Source organism: Natrix helvetica, assembly GCF_964273705.1.
Source record: "Natrix helvetica genome assembly, chromosome: Z".
Lineage (NCBI taxonomy): Eukaryota > Metazoa > Chordata > Lepidosauria > Squamata > Natricidae > Natrix > Natrix helvetica.
This window is the reverse complement of record NC_138554.1, coordinates 19,231,778-19,248,735: the sequence shown is the minus strand read 5'-3', so window position 1 is coordinate 19,248,735 and position 16,958 is coordinate 19,231,778. Positions and strand designations below refer to the sequence as shown.

At 44.7% G+C, this 16,958-nt stretch overlaps 1 protein-coding gene across 1 annotated transcript in view; it reads left to right on the top strand.

Moving 5' to 3' along the window:
* Positions 1–7,625: 7,625 nt before the first annotated feature.
* Positions 7,626–16,958, top strand: part of STX1B (syntaxin 1B) — a 59,251-nt gene continuing 49,918 nt past the window's right edge. The window contains exon 1 of the mRNA XM_081971540.1: positions 7,626–7,878. Within this exon, the coding sequence (XP_081827666.1) occupies positions 7,849–7,878 (30 nt within the window). The 5' untranslated portion in view covers positions 7,626–7,848. The remainder of the gene's footprint in view (positions 7,879–16,958) is intronic.

Genomic DNA, 16,958 nt, shown 5'->3' with positions numbered 1-16,958 from the left:
CTCCTGCCAAAAAATTCTACTTATCAATGCTCCCAATTTTCTTACCAACTGCTTTTTTTAAAGGCTAGGGCACACGATTGATTAAAACTTTCCTCCATCAATTTCCCAGCATTTTCCTCCTCCCCCCCCCGCCTTGCATCGTGCTCCCATGTATTCCCAGACATGTACCCGTTGAATTTTCTTCAAAAGTAATTTCCAAACTTGCTTGCGTAATAGTCCCAGTGGGCTGAGATAATTCTTTCATCCAGCAGGGGGCAGTGCTGCATTCCTTCATGCAGCGGTGATCTGTCTACAAGCAGGATCGCTCTCCTCAAACAGAACATAATTGAGCAACCATGCACACAGCCGCACGTACCCGGGGACACAAGTCTACTGGTGTGCCAGTGAAACTTGCTCTGGTTGGCCTGAATATCCTTGGCTTCGACTACCCCTCGGGTTCCCTATGACTCAGTGGAAAGGACACGGTGTTACTATAGGCACCCGAGATGCGTTCCCAGCGACAGGCAAACCGTCATTATAAATGCTCTGCAGGGAAGTGAGGTAGGGGTTGGAGATGACAGAACCAGGAAGCAGCACTTCAGAATCTGCCTCTCCCCCACATCCTCCCACCCCCAAACCTGGCATCTGCCAGCTGCCTTCAATTCCCACGAATCCTAGAGAAGTTGAGATTCCCACAAATTCAAATCTGAAACACTGAAATCCATTTTCAACAATTGAAATTGGCATCCAGTTGAAAAATTGAAAACAAATTGAAATCTGAGCCTGACTAAATGGCTCAGTGACTAAAATGCTGAGCTTGCCAATCAGAAAGGTCAGCAGTTTGGCGGTTTGTATCCCTACTGCAGGTCTCCTGCGTGAGCAGGGGGTTAGACCAGATGACCTCCAAGGTCCCTTCCAACTCAGTTACTGTTTGCTGTTCATATCCTGGATTGAAAAAAGGCGATATCCGTTCTGTCTCCAAAGAGTCTTCCGGGTATAAATCACTCTGCAGACAGATAACTAATCAAACCTATAGGATGGTTACACCCTGAAACCTTTGGCTTGGTTTGATGATAGGGAAGTCATTTAAAAACATTAAACCTTCAGAAAGGCGATTGGTCCTTTGCTGTCTTGAAGCAAGTGTACAGGTAGTCCTCGACTTACGACCACAACTGAATCCGAAATGTACGTTGCTACGTGAGACATTTGTTAAGTGGGTTTTTGTCCCAAAGTTTTGTCACAACTTTTCTTGCCATGTTTGTTTAAGTGAATAGTTGCAGTTGTTAAATTAATAACCTGGTTGTTTAGGTGAATCTGGCTTCCCCCATTCACTTTGCTTGTCAGGTCGCAAAAGGGGATCACATGACCTCAGGACACTGCAACCGTCATGAATATGAGTCAGTTGCCCAGTGCCTGAGTTTTGATCATGCGACCACAGAGATGCTGAAATAATCGTACGTTTGAAAAAATGGTCATATCTCACTAGAATGGAATGGAATGGAACGGAATGCGTTTTACGACCCCCCTCCCCCCCCATGTGCCCTGCCACACTGCCTCCTGGGACCAAAAGCAGGCTGTATGTTTATGGGGGAGAGCGCTGCACTCCCTTGCATTCCCCCTGCCTCCACGCATGTGTGCGCGCTCCCCCCGCCCCATGCATGCACACGTGTCTCCTGCATGCACCCCATCCCCCATGCATGTGTGTCAGAGACCCAAAAATCAGCTGGCTGGAGGGAGGTGGGCACGTATGCACAGTGGAACTGAGCTGGGGCAACAGCTCGCATGCCCGCAGAGAAGGCTACTGCGTTCTACTTGTGGCACACATGCCGTTGGTTTGCCATCAGTGCCCTATAGCATTTCAGACAAGTGACTGTCCAGCCTCTTCTTAAAAACCTCCAGTGATGAAGCCCCTACAAACTCTGAACCGTTCCACTGGTTCTTGTCTTCGCTGCTAGGAAGTTTTTCCTTCATTCCAGGAAAATTCTTAATTGTTTTGCCATTGTAACTTTGAACGGTCACTTAATTAAACTGCTGTAACTCGAGGACTGTCTGTACTTGATTTTTGCATTTCTGCCACTTTATTCTGGTCCCAAACTTACTATTTTGCTGTGCATTTTGAGATGGGGATGGAAGAACGAGGCAAGTCACCCCGCCTTCCTCTTTCTCTCTGCAGGTCTCTTTAATTCTTTCCATTTCCCCATCCATCTTTCCTCTGATTCCTTCTCACCACAAACTTCTATAATGCCTTAAAATGAGCCAGGCAGCAGGCAATCCTCGACTTACAATCATAACGGAGCCCAAAATCTCTGTTGTTAAGTGAGATATTTGTTAAGTGAGTTATGCCCCATTTTACAACCTTTCTGGCCACAGTTGTGGAGTGAATTGCCACAGTGGTGTTAAGGGAATATGGCTTCCCCATTGATTTTGCCTCACCAGAAGGTTGCAAAAGGGGATCACGTGACCCTGGGACATGGCAACGGTTGTAAGTATGAACAAATTATCAAGCATCTGAATTTTGCTCACATGATCAAGGGGAGGCTACGAAGGTCATAAGTGTGAAAAATGGTCATAAGTCACTTTTTTCGCTGCCGTTGTAACTTTGAATGGTCATTAAGTGAACTGTTGTAAGTCAAGGACTACCTGCTGTGATCGATTAATAAACAAGTTTGATTAGTGAGGGGGAGATCTGAATACTGACAGATGCTCATAGGCATACAACCCCACAGTGGTGGGATTCAATTTTTTTTACTACTGGTTCTGTGGGTGTGGCTTTGTGGGCATGGCAGAGGAAGGATACTGCAAAATCCCCATTCCCTCCCCACTTTCCAGCTCTGTTCTCCTGTTCAGGGCAACAAAAGAAGATCAGCTGGGAGGCAGTGGTGGGGTGGGGTGGGGAGGGGACGGGACAGCCTCTTTGCCGATTACTACTCAAAATTTTCGCTACTGGTTCTCCAGAACCTGTCAGAACTAATTGAATATCACCTCTAAAACCCACCAATGCTTACCTAGAGAATCTAATCATATTTCCCACTTCTTCAAGCAGTTCCTGAGTTTCTTCTAGGGCATCACCTTTTTTTTAAGTGAGCTTTAGAAGCCAAGGATTCAGCTCCAATATTATTAAATTCTTAAAGTGATGGATAAATCCTTCTTCAACACACTTTGACTTCCTAAAACGATTGGTGTATTATTTTCCCAGTCTTTAGTGTATATGGAAGTTGGCATTTTAGTATGTGTTGTGCATTTTAAATCCAGTGCCCTGTGTTCAACATTTCCCCTGTAAAAATATCCTAAGAATTCATCTATCATAATTGCTAAGTTCGTCATTCGAGTAATATTGTAGCCTTTTGTGTTGTTGTTCTGGTTTTGTGTTCTGCTTTTAGGGTGCTTTTCCACAGGGTAATCTCAACCAAGGATATAATATGCCCTGGGGAAAACAACCCAAACCAGTCTATTTAAGATACCATTCACAGCATTTGCTCTTCATTGCCTCGTCTGCTCTGTATGGGTGTGACTGAACATGATAGTAGTCCTGAACAATTGAACCCAAAATTTCTATTTCTAAGCAAACTCGTTACTGTAAGTGAGTTCCCGACATTTTACGGCCTTTTCTGCCACTGTTCTTAAACAAATCACCACAGTTGTTAAATGAATCATGCCGCTATTAAGTGAATCTGGTTTCCTCGATTGAGTTTGCTTGTCAGAAGCAGCTTCTTCTTCTTCTTCTTCTTCTTCTTCTTCTTCTTCTTCTTCTTCTTCTTCTTCTTCTTCTTCTTCTTCTTCTTCTTCTTCTCCTTCTCCTTCTCCTTCTCCTTCTCCTTCTCCTTCTCCTTCTCCTTCTCCTTCTCCTTCTCCTTCTCCTTCTCCTTCTCCTCCTCCTCCTCCTCCTCCTCCTCCTCCTCCTCCTCCTCCTCCTCCTCCTCCTCCTCCTCCTCCTCCCAGCCAGAATGAAACCACCTTGGCTTTGTCCTTGGCCAAAAATAAGTCATTATTGGTACATGTTTCTGATGGAAGTCAGCAGATGGGCTGGCCTCTGCATCTCTCCACATTCACATCGTGCGTTGTTATCCGCTAAGAGCCTCCATTTGAGCATATTGGTTTTACACTTCAGCACTGCAACCCTCAATATATTCAGGGTCCCCCAAGTAGTATAAGGGAGGCCGGATCCTTCAGTCATATCCTTCTACCCCAGTTGTCATAAACACATGCCAGTTACCAAGCATCCAAATTTTCATCACGTGAGTGCTGCAATGGTTGTAAGTTGCTTTTTTCAGTCCTGTTCTAACTTTCAGTGGTCACTAAATGAATGGTTCTAAATCAAGGACTACCTGTATGTGTATCTCTATATCTCTGTATCCCTCCCTCCCTCCCTCCCTCTCTCTTTCTTGCTGTAACCAGGTTTAGGTAAATGATGGGTACAAGAAGGGCTTGTTGGCTTTCCAAAAAGCTACACTGTTTCCCCAAAAATAAGACCTCTCCGGTTAATAAGCCCAATTGGGCTTTTGAGTGCATGCCCCAGAATTAGCCCTCCCCCCAAAATAAGCCCTCCTCAAAAATATTGCAACACAGCAGCAGCCACGAGGTGACCACACTCGCCGCCTCCTGCACCTCAAAAATAATAAGACCTCCCTGAAAATAAGGCCAGGCACTTACTTCGGGGGTCAAAAGAAAATAAGACCCTGTCTTATTTTCAGGGAAACACAGCACTATGCTATGGAAGTTCCTTAATACATTTGTAACAGAGATGCAATGAATGCCCTTCCTGAAAAGCACAAGGGAATCTCCCAAAAAAGTCTTCTTATGCTCCCATCCAATCATTATTCAACAAGCAAGAACGCTGCAACCTAACCCCTCCAGATGTATCAGGTGGGGGAAAACCTTTCTGCACTTCCTTGAACACAAAACAATAGTTAAAACTGTGGCTATTATGAGATATTTGCATTTCCATTCTCTACTTGCAAATTGCTTATTAATTACTGGAAAGTATTTGTGTACTGCTTATTGGGCCATGCCTACTTTCCATACAGTTTAACTATAATTAAATATATAAAGCTAGGACCTTTGTCTATATTAAAATATACAAGGCCATGGCCTTGCATATATCTGCTATAAAGCATCCAATGCTAACATGCCTCTTAAATGTACGAAGTTTGATACAATACAAGCTTTAGAAGAAGAATAAAATTCTAATGGCTGCAAATGAAGGAAAATCCTTCTGTCTGGTTGGTTGGTTGGTTGGTTGGTTGGTTGGTTGGTTGGTTGGTTGGTTATATGCTACCAAGTTGGGGGCAGCTCTTAGGAACCACATAGATTTTCTCGATGATAATCTGTTCCTGACCTGGCATTCAACCTCAAATTGGTTGAAGCATATTAATATACCATAGTCATAAACTTAACCTGGTAGAAATTTGGGGAAGAGCAGCACTTTTAGCAAGGATGCTATGTTGTTGTTGTTAGTTGCAAAGTCATGTCCGACCCATCGTGACCCCACGGACAATGTTTCTCCAGGCCTTCCTGTCCTCTACCATTCTCTGGAGTCCATTTAAGCTCACATCTACTGCTTCAGTGACTCCATCCAACCACCTCATTCTCTGTCATCCCCTTTTTCTTTTGCCCTCAATCTTTCCCAGCATGAGGCTCTTCTCCAGGGAGTCCTTCCTTCTCATTAGGTGGCCAAAGTATTTGAGTTTCTTCTTCAGGATCTGGCCTTCTAAAAAGCAGTCAGGGTTGATCTCCTCTAGGACTGATCAGATGCTATGCAGCAGTTGAATTTTAAAACAATTATACTTTCCAGTTGATGCATAAGAGCATAGAACAGAGACAATTAATTTTTCCCAGGGGGCACGTGAGAAACTGAAACTGTTAACAGAGGGCCAAACCAATAAGGTAAATAGGCATGCATGCACATACATAAATTTAAAAAAATATATAGCTGTCTACTTCAAAATAAAAGGAATGCATTTGTATTGCATGCATGATGTACATTTCTTTATATTTGATTTTTAATTTCTGACTGACTTCGTGCAAGCCAGATAGGGACAGTCAAGGGGCCAGATGTATCCCAAGAGTCGTAAAATGCCCAGATCTGACGTAGATCTGGTACCACCCGTTCTGGCGAATTATATACTGTAGTTGAGCAATGAGGTTACCATGACTTAACCTGTGGCTAAACTATTTTGATGCAGAAATGGCTCTAGCTGGCCTACCAAAGCAAAAGAGTAAGAAAATATTCATCATTAGTTCCTTGTATCCAAATTGGCTTTAGGAATACCAAGTAGCTACTTACTTTTTCCTTGCAGTTGAAAGACGGCACAAGAAAACTTGAGGTGTGATGTGTAGTATAACAGAAAACAGAGTTGGGAGGTCTTCTAGTCCAACCCCTGCTCAGGCAGGAAACCCTACACTATTTCAGACAAACGATAGTCCAATCTTTTCTTAAAAACTTCCAGTGTTGGAGCACTGACTATTTATGGAGGCGAGTCGTTCCACTGATTAGTTATTCTGTCAAGACATTTCTTCTTAGTTCTAGGTTGGTCCTTTCCTTGATTAGTTTCTACCTATTGCTTCTTGTCCTGCCTTCAGGTGCTTTGGAAAATAGGTAGAATCCCCTCTTCTCAGTGGCAGCCCCTCAAATATTGGAACACTGCTATGATGTCACCCCTACTCCTTCTTTTCATTAAACTAGGCATACCCAGTTCCTGCAGCCGTTCTTCATATGTTTTAGCCTCCAGTTCCCTAACCATATTTGCTGCTTTTCTTTGCACTCTTTCTAGAGTCTCCACATCTTTTTTATATCGTGGCGACCAAAACTGGATGCAGTATTCCAAGTGTGGCTTTACCAAGGCATTATAGAGAGGTAGAGTTACATTTCTTGTTATTCTGTGCTGATTGATAGCATGTTAGCAAGAACCTTCCCTGGTTTCATAGTCAGAATTCTGAATGGGTTATGATCCATCCTGCAAAATCGTTCTTTCACCAAAGGTTTTGTCAGGAATCATATGCGTCAGAATCATCCACTTTGTGAAAGAACAGGAGAAAACGTTGCTCCTTTTCTACCAAGCGTGATTTTTTTTTTTTTTTGTGGACTAGAAGCTTGCGGGTCTATTTTCAAAGCTGCCATAACACCTTGAACTCAAATACCGTATTTTAATTACAACTTTTGGGGGACTTGGATTCGCACTAGTTGCCCCCGATTCACTGTACCTTTTGGAGGTGGTTAAAGTGGGAGTAACCAATATTGCTTCTTCTCTCCCCCCCCCCCCCACTAATATTTATAGACATTGGTTAATTACTTCTCCGTTTTGCTTCTCTGTGGGACTAAAAGTGGTTTCTCACCCAAATTGGTTCTGCAGCCGGGAAATTAACGGGCAGTGTCATCTTGGGTGAAACCGTTCAGAAATCTTCTCCCAAACGAAGTGGGGGGAGGGTGAGGTGATTCTTGAAATCGTGAGGAAGCAAAGCAAACCCCACTTACGATGCCTTCCCCCTCACTTCTGTGATAAGACTACAACTCCCATGGCCCCTTGAGTGGGAGGGAGCATGCTCAGCCTCTCGGCTCGGCTCCCCCTCCCTCCCTTTCTCTCTTTCTCCCTCTCCCTCCCTCCCTCTATCTTTCCTGCATTCTCCCACCCTGCCTTGCTGCATCAGCACCAACCTTTCTCCATCCTTAAGAGCACCATTCTTCTCCCAGCTTGGCTGAGCCGGGAAGCTCCGTTTATCCATCACTGCAAGCCCCAGCAAACCCTCCCCTCTCCCTTCTCCCCCTCCACCTCAAAGAAGAGGGGTCTTCCCCACCGCCCGTGTCTGCCTGCCTGCCGTGCCACAGGGAGCCGTGGGAGAAGAAGAGCCCACCGACCACCCACAGGAGTCGCAATGAAGGATCGCACTCAGGAGTTGAGAAGTGTAAGATGCAATTCCGTTTTCCTCCCCCTACCTCATGCCTACTGGGAGCGGAGGGGGGGGTCTGGCTCTTATCTCCCCCCCTCTCCTCTCCCCATACCAAGATGGAAATGGGGGGGGGGGGGTTTGCTAGTAACAGCTTCCAAGAGATGCCTCATCCCCTCCCCCAATGGCCAAAAGGAATCCTCCCATTGAACCATCCTTAAGAGTTGAGGATTTTCCGGAGAAGGGTACCACTCGGTAGCACTGTGAGGGGAAGGAGAAATGAATGCTTGGGGGGTGGGGGGGAGGGTGGAGAGTTCAACAGAAGCAAAAGTCTGTTTGGCATCTGTGGGTGAAGACAGATTTCCAGCAGGGGGGGAGGGGAAGGCATGGCCTGGGGAGGAGCGGGGGAATCATCTTGTAGGCAGCACTGGAAGGTAGCGGGTGGCATTTCTGCAGAGAGAAGATCACCAAAGGGATCTTAAACGGGAGGATCCTTGTATATATACATATCCTCCAGAAAACAGCTCTTCTGCGGAAGTCAGAGAGGGGGGGAAGTAGCTCTTTTGGAAAAACTGCCACTTCGAACCTATAAATGTCTTGCCGGGTGGGGGTTGGGGAGGGGGAGGCAGCGCAAAGGGTATACAGCTAATTTTTTTTTATAGGTCATGCCTTGTCTCTTCTCTCCTTCCTTCCCCGAAAGGAGGGGTGTGGAAGAGAAACAAGAAACCCTTCCCCTACCCCCCACCCCCAGGAAGTCTGGGGAGGAAAATAACTTTCTCTCTCTTCGCCGCCCCCCCCAACCCACCCACCCCATCATCTTGCTGGGGAGAAGACTGAGACATCCTCTGCTCCTCCCCCCTCCCCCCAGGCTGAAGGTTGAATCCAATTGGCAGTGATAGGTGAGCTTCCTGAAAGGGACTCTTTCGAAGTGGCTGGTCTCCATCCTGCCATTTTCCAACTAGCTAGCGTGGCTGGAGGGCTCGTTGATACATCGGAAAGGACACCCCTGCCCTCAGATTATGAGACAAACCTCTTCTACATGAACACCCCCTCCCCCCACCCTCAGCTGCCTTAGCCTGCTTCCTCCCACCAACCGATCACCTATTTTCAGGTTGGCTGGGAGAGGATTGCGGCTTGCATTTAAGGCAGAAGAAGATAGCTAGCAAATCGTTGGCTTGATTCTCTCTTCTGCCTCCAGCAGTGAGGGAGCAGATAGAGTGATTTCTCTAAGACATTGCAGTCTGGGTTTTAAAGTAACACAACCTGAAAGTTAAGGGAAGGGAAGGGAAGGAAAAGAAAGGAAAGGAAAGTTAAGGAAAGGAAAGAAAAGGAAGAATCCACTCCCTTCACTTGATCTCCCACTGAGATGGTTAGAGATCTGGAAAAAAAATAGCGGAATCTGTCCTTTCATTTGCTCAGTTCTCCTCCCCTGAACATCAAAAGAAACTCTCCATCATCTGCTGCACCCCAAATTGAGATATTTTGGGTAGTGATATATTCCGATCTCTTTAAGCACAGTTTAACTGTCTGTGTTTTTTCTTTCCTTTCCTTCTGTGCTTTGAAACAATATGTGTTCTCTTTTTTTGATCTGGGGGAATGCGTGCAAAGAAGAGAGGATGTACATTGTTAACCATCTCTGCAGATCTAGGATCTCGTATATTTTCCCCTCCATGCCTTCATTAGCTCCTCTTTGCTTTTAAAAATCTACCTATCCCCCCACAAAGGTAATTAGGGAGGTAAAAGCCTCATTTACCTTCCTAATTTTAGTTTGAGCATTATTTTGTTTTGTGTTTGGGGAATAAGGGAGATCTTTGCAGACTGAGTGGGTCGTCCCACTGAGTTAAGATTTGAAAAAGTGAGGGAGAGAGAAAGAGAGAAAGGGACTGAATTGCGAAACAATTCAGCTGCAACTCCTGTAGCATGATGTTTTTTTTTTCCCTTACCCATACGGGTGGGTCAAAATCTTTCCTCCACTTTGTTCCCCTTTTTACTTTTACTTCCCCCCCTCTAAATTTGTGCTAATCTCATGAGCGAATGAGAGGGAGGCGCACACATCCATAGTTACAGGCAGACAGACACCAAAAGAGATGTTTAATAATCACCATGCCACATGCTTTTGTCTTCTGCAGAGGCAAGAGAGAGCACACTTTCCCACCCGCATTTCTTGTGTCTTGTTTAAACAATGGGGGGGGGGGGTAAAAAAAAGAAAGAAAAGAAAAGGAAGAAAGGAGAATTCAGGGCAGATGCTGCAACAATAAAAGAATCCTGGTGACTAATGGGTATATGTGTGCGTGGAGAGTGGAGACACACACACATACACGCATATCTTATATACGGCTCCTCCCTCTCCTTTATCCCGCTTCTTTATTATATATATGTGTGTGTGTGTGTGTGTGTGTGTGTGTGTGTGTGTGTGTAAAAGGCTCCAGTCCCAGGAATCTATATGGGGAGGGGTGGATGGTCTTCTGTGGGGTGACGGGCTGCATGCCCCACTTCACATCAGCAGTGGGTAGCTAGAAAAGGAAGAGAATTGGTCCCAGTGTTCCCGCCTAGGCTTCTGGCTGGGCGAGAGGAAATGGGAGATTTGCTTTATCGTTGGTGCATTGTGCGTTGTGCAGTGGGGAGGTGATGATGGAGGAGATGGGTTTTGCTGCAGGAGCCAAAGGCTTGTGTGCATGAGTATGTATGTGAGTGTTTGAGTGTGAGTGTGTGTGTCTCTCTGTCTCCCTTCCACTCTCCACCCCCCCCTCCAACACTTCATGTTAATAGTGTTGGCAGTCAAATGCAGTGGGGGAGAAAGTATGCCAAAATGCACAGAGACGGGAGACGTGGGGAGTGGGAGAAAGGTTGCTCAAAGTGTGTATATTGGCGAACAAGAGGATTCAATCTCCCCATATCCTGTGGCAGTGGGGCAGGGGGCATTGGAAGTGGGGGGGAGATCCATAACTCCATCCCCCCCCCCCCCCGCCAACCAGTCAGAGAGTTTGAGTTGGTAGAAGTCTGAATATTTGAGACACCAGAAAGGTGCTTGCAGGCTTCCTAGGGTGTTTCCCTCCCCCCCCTCTTCCACTCTGCTCTTCAGATCCTCACAAGATGACAATATTCCAAACAGAAGAAATTAGCTGGCTCTCCAAAGTTCCCCTTTCCTTAAAAGGACCCCGGCCTGCAAAATCCAACTTTCGTTTTTTTTTTTACTTTCTTTGCCTGCTTTGTTGCTATACCAGAAAGTAGCAAGACGAGGGCTCTTAAATGCTTCTGAAAAACTCTCAGCTTTGGGCTCTGATGTGTCTCTTAGGAAAATTAAACCCACAGTAACGGGGCAGCCACAGGTTTATTTCCATAGGTGTACTTGCAGTGGGTCAGACGTGTCTGCCTGGCCCTGCTCTCCCTTCCCACCCTCCAGCAACCCTAGAAGTGACTTTCTCTGCCAATTTCCTCGAGACCAACAGAACAGAACACCACATGCAGTTCTCTGGGCCCAAGCTATTTATGGGTCCAAGCTATTAAGGCCCAACCATGTCCATGAGACCTTCTCCCCAAGGTGCACCATCTGCCTTGAATGAACACACCTGGGACAACTGCATTTGAATGAACCTGAAATGTGAGGAGCAAGGCCGGGGTGTGGGGGAGAATCAGGTGGCCGGTGGAAAACAAGATGAGATCTATATATGTATATTTGGTTGAGGGTCTGCAGGAAGGACTTGAAGGTGGGGTGTTAGTGTCTGATGTGGCACAAAGAGAATGTGGAGGGAGGAGGCCAACTGGATGGGCTTGGGCGATGGAGAAGAATGTGAAGGGCGTGAGAAGAAGACAGGTGGGCGAAGGTGGAGTTGAAATCAAATGACACATGCAATGTGCAAGTTTTTCTTCTCTGCGTAAATGGTTGTCTGTGGAGTTTTATTGTCATTTTTGATGCATACCATTCTTCTCTCGTGGCCGAGAAAACTCCTCGTTCACAGCAGCCGTCAAATCTAAACATCTCAGGCTCAGTTGAAAAAAAAAGGCTCCTATCTCAGCATATGTAATAACACAGAGATGTGTGATGATACTTTAGATCAAACTAATGAAAGAGGGTAGGGGTTTTGCCTTGCAACTGCCAAGAAGAGCACGTGAGATTTCTCAGAAGGCCACAAAGTTGATGGGACTGCCGGCAAGGCTGTGTTCCCAGCACCTTCCAAATCTCATCTGACAGGAACGCTTGGGGCAAGATCTTGGAGGTTAAAGGAAGTATTTTCTTGGACACAAAAGAGAAGAAGCCACTTGTGGCCTTAAGGAACAGACCTAACAATGAGAATTGAGCTTAGGACAAACATATAGCCAGCACTGATTTAGATAGGGGAAATATGGGCTCCAGCTGGCCATTTCCAGCCACAACCATGGTGGTAGACCTTTTTTTTAAAGCAACCTGATGATATACTTTGGGTGCACTTGGGTACGAATGGCATCTGACTTACCCTGTTTCCCCAAAAATAAGACCTAACCGGAAAATAAGTCCTAGCATGATTTTTCGAAATGTTCGTAATATAAGCCCTACCCCCTAAAATAAGCCCCAGTGAAGTGTCCACCAGATGGAGGCATTTAATGCCATGTTTCTCCAAAAATAAGACCTAACCAGAAAATAAGACCTAGTGCATCTTTTGGAGCAAACATTAATATAAGACCCACTCTTATTTTAGTGGAAACACAGTAGTTGGCCACCAACTGCAGCTGGTGATGAGCAATCGAGCTCCCTCCTTTCTGTCCTGTTTCATATCATACATAATGGTTCCAAACATTTAGAATAAGTAGCTTGAAACAACCATGAGTATGACGGAGAAAGCAAGAAGAGATGAGTATGGAATAAAAGATTGTGGCACCCAAAAGAAAGAATAGTTAAAATTGCAGCCATATCTCTAACTGACCAAGAGTTTTCGATCAATCAGAACAGAGCTGGAAGGGTCTTTCGAGGTCTTCTAGTCCAACCCCCTGCTCAAGCAGGAGAACCTATATCATTTTAGACAGGTGGCTGTTCAGGCTCTTCTTAAAAACCTCTAGTGATGAAGCACCCACAACCTCTGAAGGCAAGCTATTCCACTGGTTAATTGTCCTCACTGTTAGGAAATTTCTCCTTAATTCTAGGTTGCTTCTCTCGGTTAGTTTCCATCCATTGTTTCTTGTCTTGCCTCCTGATGCTTTGGAAAATAAATTGTGGGTAAAATAAGTATTTAATTTTTAAATATAACAGATAAATTGTGGATGGACCATGGGTGTCTCGGAAGCAGTGATCATTATGTATAAAATATGGTAACACATCATTAAGATGGGGAAATAACAAGACACACTCTTTGTCTCCCTCGTTCTTGTGGTCCATCCATCACTCCAAGCACGAGACGGGCATTTTAATGAAACGTCTGTAACTTAGATCCCGAAATGCAGTAATTCAAAAATAAGCCCATCATCAGTCATTCCTCTAGAGTAGAGGAGCTGGAGAATTTTGTCCGGACTGCATTTTTAGGAGCAAGAAGCTTAATTGCAGGTGCCGGATGACTAGGTAGTTTTGGATCAGTCAAGTGGCATAGTTCTCTGGTAGCCCAGTTCCTTTTTCATAAAAGAATACAGAAATGCATACTTTAGGAGGTAACCAAGTTCATACTGTGTGCCATGTTTAGAGCACTTTAAAAATACACATGGTGGGGGGGAGGAGAGAAGGACAATAGAGTTATATCTTGACACAAACTTACCTGACACCAGTTCCTATTATGTATCCTTTCAGAGTTCGCCTTGTTGACCCTCAATAAATGCATTAAGATTGTACTGCAAAAAAAAAAAAAAACCTACATCTTTAAGATAAATTTAAATCCAATTAGTAAAACAGATTTTTCTAAGGGAACAACGGTATGCTTGCTCCAATTCCGAGTTCCTTTGAAGAGGGAAAATAACGAAGATCCAGCAGCTTTAAAAGGTAATTCAGGATGTCCTAGGGATACGTCTGGTGGAATGATTTCTCTAACTGTGGCCACAGGATGGTCTGTATGAAGACAGGAGATGAAGGGCTACCTGTTGAGGCTATGCATTTTTCTCTCTGGGTAGGGAAAGCAAATCAAAATGTCTGATCAAAGATTCCTGCATCAAGAATCTTGTTATTGGTACAAAGTGGGAGATTGTATTAAAAAAAGTGAGAATGTTACCAAGTTTTCTGTTTCATTGTGGGAGACTTTCCTAATTCTTTAGGGACAAAGAGTCTAGGCCAGTAGTTCCCAACATGGGACCCACGCCCCAAATGGGGGCAATTTGATTTTTAATGGGGGCAATTTGAATTTTGTTTAAACCAAGTTAATGGTCTTTTAGACTTCCTCCGCATGAGTTCACTTTTTGAGTAAAGTAAGAATTATATGTCACGGGATGGAGGGGTGGAGGGCATCAGGATTTTAGAAATGCTTAGGTGGGCATGGCCCCCAAAAGGTTGGGAACCACTGGTCTAGGCTGAAAGATACTAAGAAGAAAAGCAGAAAAGTGTTGTCTCCTTTAGCATATCTGCCCGGTTTGTAGGCCTCAGAAGCTCACTCCCCAATTCTTTTTATCCATCAGAGCTGTGCACTGGATTTCACAAAATACATTACCACCTCAGTGAATGTCACTTCCTAGATCCCCCATCAAAATACAATTTATCAACAATCCTCCTAGCCTGAAATGCCAAGTGCTCATGTTTATAAAGTGAATACGGGTAGCCCTCGACTTACGACCATGATGGGCTCCAAAATTTATGAAGTTAAGTGGGACATTTGTTAAGTACGTTTTGCCCCGTTTTATGGCACTTCTTGCCACAGTTGTTAAGTGAATCCCTGCAGTTGGTAAGTTAGCAACAGAGTTGTTCAGGGAATCTGTCTTCCCCATTGATTTTGCTTATCAGAGGGGATCACGGGATCTTGGGACACAGCAATGGTTGTAAGTATGAGTCAGTTGCCACATGTATGATCGTGGGGAATGCTATAAAGGTTGTAAGTGGTTATAAGTCATTTTTTTCAGTGCCGTTGTAACTTTGGATACTAAATGAATTGTAAGTTGCGGACTACCTGTAAATTTGGTATTTCACTACCTGTGAATTTTTATTCACCATGGGTGACTGCCAGCCACAGTGGCTTTCCTGAGATTAAGCCAACAAATCCTGGGCTGTTTGGTTGTGTCATTAAAAGTATAATTCAACATTACCCCGTTTCCCCCAAAATAAGACCTCTTTGGAGAATAAGCCCAATCAGACTTTTGAGTATATGCGCTAAATAAGCCCTCCCCCCAAAATAAGCCCCCCTGACAATATTACAACACAGAGCAGCTATGAGGTGACCACACTCTCCGCCTCCTGTACTTCAAAAATAATAAAACCTCCTTGAAAATAAGGCCAAGTGCATATTTTGGGGGTCAAAGGAAAATAAGACCCTGTCTTATTATCGGGGAAACACGATAGGAGAATCAATAAGAGCTGCAGTGGCACAGTGGTTCAGCGTGCAGTACTGCAGGCTACTTCAGCTGACTGCTAGCTGCAGTTCGGCAGTTCAAATCTCACCAGGCTGAAGGTTGGCTCAGCCTTCCATCCTTCCGAGGTGGGTAAAATGAGGATCCAGATTTCTTGGGGACAATATGCTGACTCTGTAAACTGCTTAGAGAGGGTTGTAAAAAGCATGGTGAAGCGGTATAGAAGTCTTAAGTGCTATTGCTATTTCTATCAACCTACTGTATGTGAGCTTTGTGCTCTCATTCCTCCCTTTCGTTTTCTTTTTTCTTTTGGTATAATTATGGGTAGGAGACTGGAATTATTTGTATTCATCACCACCTGAAATGTGGTTAACTGTTTGCAAGAAAAACTTTCTGGGATTTCAGCTTGTTCTGAAAAGCCACTTCAGGGATCAGGTGTGACTTTTAAAACAGTTTTTTTAGTTAAAATGGAGTGAAGTTTCCAATCTTAGTGGGTCTGTCTTGGAAAATGAAAAACATCTGACTTTGGTCTATATGGGTTTGCTTGTTTTTTGTCAACAGGGCAGGCTAACCGATGGTAGAATACTAGATAGAAACCAAGATGATGGAATGGGAGTGTGAGAAATGTAAAATAAAAACTGGAGAGAGGCAACGTAGTTAGCAAAAATAAAAGAACACAGGAAGAGTTTGTCCCATGGAAAAAAAATCAATGGAGGCAGTCCTCGACTTATGACCACGATTGAGTCCAACATTTCTGCTGTTAAGTGAGACATTTGTTAAGTGAATTTTGGCCCACTTTACAACCTTTCTTGCCTCAGTTGTTAAGTGAATCCCTGCAGTTGATAAGTTAGTAACCCAAATCTGGCTTCCCCAATGACTTTGCTTGTCAAAAGGGGATCACATGGTCTTGGGACTAAAAACCAACTGTTGTAAGTCAAGGATTACCTGTACTTAAAAAAAACCCAAAACTGTGGGTCTCATTTCTGACAGGATTGACATCTGATTTTAACATTTTTCCCTGGCTTTTATTACCATCAAATGTTTACTTAAGCCAGAATTGGTGCAAGGCGGGGCAGGCCAAGGACACACAAACCTAGTGTGTTTTCGGGAATTCTTCAGCACTATTCTGAAGTGCCAGTTATCTTAGGTAAAGGTTGCCCTCGCACACATGTGCTAGTCGTTCCTGGCTCTAGGGGGCAGTGCTCATCTCTGTTTCAAAGCCGAAGAGCTAGCACTGTCCGAAGACCTTCTCCGTGGTCATGTGGCCGGCATGACTAAATGCCGAAGGTGCACGGAACGCTGTTACCTTCCCACCAAAGGTGGTTCCTATTTTTCTACTTGCATTTTTACATGCTTTCGAACGGCTAGGTTAGCAGAAGCTGGGGCAAGTAACGGGAGCTCACTCTGTTACACAGCGCTAGGGATTCAAACCACCGAACTGCTGACCTTTCTCATCGACAAGCTCAGCGTCTTAGCCACTGAGCTACTGTGTCCCCACTTATCTTAGCTATGTAAAAAAAAAAAAAAGACTTGCACTTTCAGAAGTTGGCTAGTTAAAAGGGAAAGAGTCATTTGCTTCAGATTCTGCAAAGCCACTGCAGTTTGGGAGAGGGGGGAGAAAAACAGCTGGGGCGGGGGGAGAGATTCAG